General features: G+C 47.2%; 1 protein-coding gene across 3 annotated transcripts in view; it reads right to left on the bottom strand.

Moving 5' to 3' along the window:
- Window positions 1-1,042: 1,042 nt before the first annotated feature.
- Window positions 1,043-8,312, bottom strand: part of SLCO2A1 (solute carrier organic anion transporter family member 2A1) — an 887,587-nt gene continuing 880,317 nt past the window's right edge. For all 3 annotated transcript variants that reach the window (XM_033958445.1, XM_033958444.1, XM_033958443.1), the window contains one exon: window positions 1,043-2,569. In XM_033958445.1, coding sequence (XP_033814336.1) covers window positions 2,449-2,569 — 121 coding nt within the window. In that variant the 3' untranslated portion in view covers window positions 1,043-2,448. The remainder of the gene's footprint in view (window positions 2,570-8,312) is intronic.

Genomic DNA, 8,312 nt, shown 5'->3' with positions numbered 1-8,312 from the left:
GGACCGCAGCAGAGGAAACAGCTCAGAGCACTACAAAGATGCTGTAACCGCGATCTTTGGCTGCAGGCTCAAGCAATAAGGTAAACGGTTCGGGGAGACCAGGGGCAACATGGAGGCCTTCCCTGGGCAGTGTGCAGTCCTTTGGGGGGATGGGACAGGCCTTGGGGAGGTGCAGGCCTTCAAGGGGGTAACAGGCCTTTAAGGGGGGACAGACCTTCAAAGGGGGGACAGGCCAAGGATGGTGGCATAGGCCTTCAGGGGGTCAGGCAGTCCTTCGGGGGGGGGGCAGTCCTTCAGGGGTTGGGACAGGCCTTGGGGGGTGCAGGCCTTTAAGAAGGGGTGCAGACCTTTAAGGGGGGGACAGGCCTTCAAAGAGGGGACAGGCCAGGGATGGTGGCATAGGCCTTCAGGGGAAACAGGCAGGCCTTCATGGGGGGGACAGGCCTTCAGGGGGGAGGTGCAGGCCTTCAGGGGGGGGACAGACCTTCAGGGGAGGGGGCCCTGGTGTAGATGTACACGGAGGGAGGGAAGGGGGGGTTCAAAGAAACATGCATATGCCGGACTTTGGGGGGAAGAAATAATAGGTCTAAAAATAGAGGAGAGGGAGAGAGATGATGGACATTGGGATTTAGGGAGGGAAGGAACAGAAAGGGAGAGAAGTTGGACACAAGGGATGGTGTGGAGGGGGGATAGAGATACTGGATAGGAGGGTAGTTGGGAAAAGAAAAGGAGAGATGGGGTGGTGGGGAAGGAGGGAGAGATGCTGGATGAAAGGGTAGTTTTATCAGAAGAGAACTAGAGCCTGGGCCCAACAAGATTTAAATAATGACCAGACAACAAAAGGTAGAAAATCTAATTTTATTTTCCATTTTGTAATTACAATATGTCAGATTTGAAACGTGTATCCTGCCAGAGCTGGTGTTAGACTGCAAACGTGGGCTAGGATTTAAGAGAGGAAAAGTGTTTTTTGTTTGTTTATTTTGTTTACACCACAGCGCCAGTGTGGTTAGGAGAAGGCAAAGGGGGTGAAGAGGCTATAAAATAAACCCACCAGGATGTTTGAAAAAAACACCCAATTGGGCAGGAAAATCGAATCGAAAAACCAATTCAGTAGGCTGAATCGAATCGAAATTTTTTTTTCTTGAATCGGGCAACACTATTCCAAAGCACACATCAGCATCCTTTCCTTATCAATTTTAAAATTATACACCTCATGATATAGTTATGACTGTCTTATTTTGGTCACACCATCAAAAAAAGATTGAAGGAACCAGGCAAAGAGGGCACCTACAATTAGATGGCTGGACACATTGAAAACAAACATGGGAATGATGCTGGTGGACCTTTCCGGACTAGCACAAAACCAATTTCTTTTTAGATCTGCAATTCATCAAGTCGCTAGGACTCGAACACGAGTTGATGCCTCCTAACAATATTTGGTGGGCTGGACACAACTATTCAATCTTTTTGGCAACCTGAGGTAGATTTGATGAGACACACAAAATTAATTTTAGGGCACATATAGAACAGGCCTTAGGGCACATATAGAACACGGACAAATTTGTCCCTTGTGGGAACTCAATTTCTCTGCCCCATCTCCATGAGTTTTGTCACTATCGCTGTCCCTGCCTTAGCCACACAAGCCTCAAACACTAATGATTTAAATGAGAACAGAGCTTGCAGGAATGAAACAGGGACAGGAAAAGAACTCGCTGTGACAGAATAGGATGGGGAAAAATTTGTCCCCATGTCATTCTCTATATGGCTCCTAAACAAGTTCTTGTGGACCTCCAGCCAGTCAGGGTTTCAGAATATTCTCAATATATACGCATGAGAGGACTTGAATGTTTATCCAATGTATGCATATTCATTATAGTCTGAAGCTGGGTGGCTAGGGATTGTTAGGGACACTGGTCTAATTTTTTTTTTTCTTTTTGCATATGAGGAAATTACTACTAAGAATCCTGCCCCAATTGTTGTCTGCAATGTATGGAAAGAATGTCCCTTTTCTGTATTTTCCATTATTACTGAATGACTGCTGTATCGGGATCATCATATGCCAATGGTTCTGAACCCTGGTCCTGGAGGCACCCCAGCCAATGAGGTTTTATGAATATTCATAAAAGAGATTTGCATGCACTGCCTCAGCTGCATGTAAATCTCAAGAATATTCATTGTGACTGGCTGGGCTGCCTCTAGGACCACTGTTGTATGTACTTGAAGACCACCTCAGGCGGGCTCTGTTTTTTCCTCTAAATGGTGGCAGGAGGCTCCTGGATGGTCTGTTTATTTGAGCTGATTTATAGAATTAATTGTTTACTCCAAGGTCCAGCTACTGTTGACCCTTCTAGAATGAGCTCCAATAGAAAGTAACAGTAAAGTTTGTTAAAACAGAAGCTTCAGCCAAGAGAGAAAGCCTGAGAGTCCAGTCTACTGGTGAAGAGTAAGCTAGACCAGCCCAGCAGCTTTTTCTTGTACGTTGTATTCTTTGCTTTTCTTCACCTTCCAGCCAATCAGGGTTAGCAGAAGAATACCAACAACTTTATAGCCCACCTGGAGTCCAAGGTACCTGCCAAAAGAGAGACATTAAAAAATGAACCATAGAGAGAAACATCACTGACACATGAATACTCATATAGAAGGGTGGTAAATCAGGTCCATGACCCTTATCCCTTTAATTACTGGTTTATTCACATAATTCAAACTTATAACATATTGTGGGAATCATCTGAAAATGCATATTTCACTGTTTTATCATCCATATGTTGCATAGTATATGGGCAATGACAGTCATAATTCAAGAGGGCAAGGCCAACTTTTATTTTCAGTAAACTAAAGTGACTAACTTCTTTTCTCCATACATAGGTCAGAAGTAATGTTAGATACTGGGAATTCTGTATATTGTGCCTAAAGTTGTGCACTTACATCGATACACATAGCTGATGTACACGCACAACTTAATTGATTAATTGGCCTAATTGGCAATTAACTCATAATTGGCATTAATGGAAGTTACTATACCTCTCCCACTGACATCTGGACCTTGGGCGAACGGTAACATGTATTGCCTCCAGGCTTTTCTTTGTAGTTTATTGTGAGTACTGGGGAGTTAGAATAGGTTATTAGAGGAGAAGGGGGCAGGAGATAGCCTAAAAGCACATGGGATAAGCCACTGCTTGCCCTGGATCGGTAGCGTGGAATGTTGCTGCTCTTTGGGTTTTGGCCAGGTGCTAGGGACCTTGATTGGCCACCATGAGAACAAGTTAATGGGCTTCATGGACTAATGGTCTGATCCAGTAAGAGTGAACATAAGAATAGCCCATCATTCCCAAAATTTTGAAGATATTAGGACAATATCATCATTTCTTTATATAACTAGGAAGCACATCTCCTAGCTTGAGAGATGGTACGTGAAAGAGTGAGTGTATGTGTGTATGGGGAGGATAGGTGCTATCAACCCTCATCAAAAAACCTTTTCATAATTCTCAGCAGCAAGGGAAAAAGCATTAGAAAACATGTTCTGTGTACCAGTGCTGTCACTCATCAATGTGACTGATAATTCATCTGGTCTTCAGAAAAAGTGAACTTATTCACCTGTTGTAGGTGATCTCTGAAGATAGCAGATGAGTGATGTCAGATGCCTGTGCCCAGTGCGAATGTGCTCAACATTCAATTACCAGCTTTTGGAAGTGGCTAAAATGCAGGCATGTACATTTCCAAGTAAGACTACTCTGTAGGACTATGAAAGTCTAATACAAAAGCTTATAGAATACAACTCATAAGAGAGCTTATAGAATACAACTCCTAAGGATGTGCTGCTATCCTTTGGGGACCACCTTCCACAGGTGAGTAACTGTTTTCTCCAAAGACAATTAGAACACAAGAAGTATATGTATATGGGAATCCCTAGCTGCCAGGCTGACCAAAAGAGGAACAAGATCAAGACTAGGGCCATCAACATTATCGTTATTATTTATTTTATTTATTTGAGGTGCAGCTTCGAACAGGAAAAAAAGGGCCTAGGAGTGTAGAGTTGGATTCTAGATCCCAAATTATGCAGAATTGTCTGACCAAGCCAGCTGTCACATTGGGAATCTTATTGTAATAGTCTAGGTCAGTGGTTCTTAAACTTGACCTGGGGGACCAGCAGCCAGCTGGGTTTTCAAGATATCCCTAATGAATATGCATGAGACAGATTTGCATATAATAGAGGTGGCAGGCATGTAAATCTGGCTCATGCATATTCATTAGGGATATCTTGAAAACTCACTGGCTGGGGAACCACTGATCTAGAAAGTAGAGAGATGTGAATGTATGGACTGAAGACCATGTTGTAGCCTTACAAATTTGAATGGAGACTGGACTACTGATGCAGCCATGGCTCTGACATTGTGATCTGTGACATGACCTCCTAGATTTAACACAGTCTGGGTACAAGTAAAGGAGATGCAGTCTGTTAGTCCATTGTGTAAAGTGCACTTTCTGATGGCTGTCCTCATTCTATTAGGATAAAAAAAACTGGGAAGTTTGCTTGAAGGCCATAGTGTGTAGTGTACTCTCACCAAGGTGGGCATGAGGTTTTGGGAAGAATGGTGGTAGAACAACCATTAAGATGGAATTAGTTCTGACACTACCTTAGGCTGGGTGCAGAGAAATACTCTGTTATGATGAAACTTTGTGTAAGGTATATCAGTTACTAGGACATGACACTCACTAACCCTGTGGGTTGAAGAGACTGCTACAAAATATAAAAGCATCCAGGTCAGATACTTCAGATAGCAAGAGTCAAGTGGCTCAAAAAGAGCTTTTAACAGCTGGGTGAGAATGATGTTGAGATTGTATAACAATGCAGGTTAATCAGGTGCTTTAGCAACAGCAAAACCTTCATGAATTGAACAACTAAAGGTTGCATAGATATGGGCTTACATTCTACAAGGTAATAAGCGCCCAATCATACAAAGTTGGTTTCTGACCAGACTCAGAAAAATACAGAAGGTATTCAAGCAGTTTTTGTGTGGGGCACTTTCCTAGTTACCATGAAAACAGAATAAAATTTCTTTCATGTTTCCTCTGATGGAATGGAATTGACCACATCTACTATAATAAAATGCTAAGCGCGCATGCGCTGTGTGATCCATGATCTGTAGGTCCGTGGTCAGCAGGAGTGGGCATGCATGCTTAGCTGTGACAGTGGCCGGCAGAGAATCTGTAAAGCACGGGCCTCCCTGCTCTTCAGCTCCTCCAGGCAGCGGCAGACCTCTCCACAGCAAACAGGACCCAACTACCGCCGGATCAGAGACCAGACCCTCATCACCTTAAGCCCTACGCTCGCTGCTCACCCATACCCCTAAACTCCCAGGTGGAGGTATGTTTTGCCTGGGGTGGCTTGCCACATGGCAGCTGGCTTGACTCTGCTGTAGTGAAACCAGGGTTTGTGTCCAGACACCTTGACAGCTGTGGGGGAAGAAATGAGGACAATGAAAGAGCCTATCCATCTAGGTTTCAGGGGGGTCTGACTTCCAAATTTTCAGCCATACCGAATCCCCAGGGATGTATCCATGGATTTGTGTAGCTATCGGTAGTGGGTCCCTTTCCAGGACCCATTTGAGGAGCTCTTGGAGGGCCTTAGCTAAGGATTGGACCTGACTCTGGAGGATATCCGATCCCAGAGTAGCAAAGGAACCAGGGTCTAGGTTCACAATGGGTGGTGGCTGGCTGAACATGAGCTCAAATGGGGACAATCCAGTGGGTTTGGATGGGGAGCTTCTGATCTGGAATAGGACAGAGGGCAGTAGGACAGCCCAAGACAGATTGGTTTCTTCAATTCATTTCGTGAGAAGGGTCTTAAGAGTTCTGTTCATACTTTCGACCTGACCAGAGCTCTCAGGATGGTAAGCAGCTTGTAACTTCCATTCAATTTGGAGGGCCTGAGCAGTTTGTTGGACGACTTTGGCAATGAAGGCGGGGCCGTTGTCGCTGCCTATGGAAACGGAGACCGAAGCGCGGAATTATGTCGTTCAAGAGGTGTTTGGTTACTTCCCTGGCACTGAGCCGTGTGGAAGCCGCGGCGAAGAGAGAAGGAGGAGTGAGAGGAGAGAAGCCAGGGGAGCTGGAGAGAGAAGCCAGGGAAGCCGGAGACCAGCTAACAGCGGCAAGGAGCAGGTAGTGGTGAGAGGAGGCTCCGCCCACCCCCACCGCATCAGCGCAGCATCGCCCGCAGTCCTCCTTAAAAGGGAAGGAGCCGCGGCACGAAGACAGCACTGAGCCGCGTGGATGCCGCGGTGAAGAGAGAAGGAGGAGTGAGAGGAGAGAAGCCAGGGGAGCCGGAGACCAGCTAACAGTTGCAAGGAGAGGGTAGCGGCGAGAGGAGGCTCCGCCCACCCCCAACGCATCAGCGCAGCGTCATCGCCCAGACTCCCCCTTAAAAGGGAAGGAGCCGCGGCACGAAGACAGCACTGAGCCGCGTGGATGCCGCGGTGAAGAGAGAAGGAGGAGTGAGAGGAGAGAAGCCAGGGGAGCCGGAGACCAGCTAACAGTGGCAAGGAGAGGGTAGCGGCGAGAGGAGGCTCCGCCCACCCCCAACGCATTAGCGCAGCGTCATCGCCCAGACTCCCCCTTAAAAGGGAAGGAGCCGCGGCGCGAAGACAGCATTGAGCCACGTGGAAGCCATGGCGAAGAGAAGGAGGAGTGAAAGGAGAGAAGCCAGGGGAGCCGGAGAGAGAAGCCAGGGGAGCCGGAGACCAGCTAACCAGCTAAGTGGGTAGCGGCGAGAGGAGGATCCTCCCACCCCCACCGCAGTGTCGTCGCCCGGACTCCCCCTTAAAAGGGAGGGAGCCAATGGCATGCAGCCGTTCGGCAGAGGGCCGGGTCGCTACATCCAAGGACCCCAAGAAAGGAAGACAGCAAGGTCAGGAAGTATACACATACATGCACACATACAGGCAAACAGAAGAAAAGGAAGGAGTAGGCCCAGGGGGGACCACACACAAAGGGAAGCGGCAGGCAAGGAAGGCACTGAAGAACAGAAGTAAGGGCAGAAGACAAAGTAGAGGTAGGCCAAGGAGGTAGCACACGCACATACATACATAAAGACAGCAACAAGCACAGGACTAGGAAAGGCGGACTCAAGAGAGAACACAAATACAAGGGCAAAAGGCGAAGGCAGGCACAGAAGGCATACAAGAGGCAAACAATACACACGCACAAGCAAAGGGAAGCAGAAGATGAAGAAGGTAAGGAAGAGCCAGGCACAGGAGTGAACATACTAGCAAAGAGCATCAGGACTCCTAGAGGGCAGACGAGAATGGAAGCTGAAGGAACCCGGAAGATGAGCTTCCCAGTGTACTGCACGGACTGCCACGGACTACCTCCCCTCCGGGTGGCAGTTATATGTGTGCGGACGATGTCAGGAACTGAAGAGCCTGAAGAGCGAAGTTAGTCGTCTGAAGCTCAGTATCCAGGAACTGGAGGGACTCTACATCTCAGAAGACCCCTTCCAGACAGCCGAAGACCCCATGCGATCAGAATGCAAAGAACTGCAGAGCGACCTGAACAAACTGAGTGAGTGGGCAAAAAAATGGCAGATGAGCTTGAATGTGGAGAAATGTAAGGTCTTACACATAGGGAAGGGGAACCCCATGTACAGCTATACGATGGGAGGGAGGGTACTGGGGGAAGCCAACCTAGAAAAAGACCTGGGGTTATTGGTGGATAAAACAATGAAGCCGGCAGCACAATGTGCAGCGGCCTCAAAGAAAGCGAACAGAATGTTGGGCATTATCAAAAAAGGTATCACTACCAGAACAAAGGAAGTTATCCTGCCACTGTATCGAGCAATGATGCGCCCACATCTGAAGTACTGTGTCCAATACTGGTCGCCGTACCTTAAAAAGAACATGGCGATACTCGAGAGGGTCCAGAGGAGAGCAACTAGGATGATAAAGGGCATGGAGAACCTTTCATATGCTGAAAGGTTGGACAAGCTAGGGCTCTTTACCCTGGAAAAGCGGAGACTGAGAGGGGACATGATAGAGACTTATAAAATCATGAAAGGTATAGAGAAGGTGGAGAGGGACAGATTCTTTAGACTAGCGGGGGCAACAAAAACAAGAGGTCATTCACAAAAACTGAGAGGAGACAGATTTAAAACGAATGCAAGGAAGTTCTTCTTCACTCAGCGGGTGGTGGACACCTGGAACGTGCTTCCAGGAGAGGTGATAGGACAGAGTACAATACTAGGGTTCAAAAAGGGACTGGATGATTTCCTGGAAGCGAAGGGGATTGCAGGGTACAGATAGAGAGGGTTACTTACA

The sequence above is a fragment of the Geotrypetes seraphini genome, chromosome 9 (genome assembly GCF_902459505.1).
Source record: "Geotrypetes seraphini chromosome 9, aGeoSer1.1, whole genome shotgun sequence".
In the NCBI taxonomy this organism is placed as follows: domain Eukaryota; kingdom Metazoa; phylum Chordata; class Amphibia; order Gymnophiona; family Dermophiidae; genus Geotrypetes; species Geotrypetes seraphini.
This window is presented reverse-complemented; position numbering and strand designations above follow the sequence as displayed.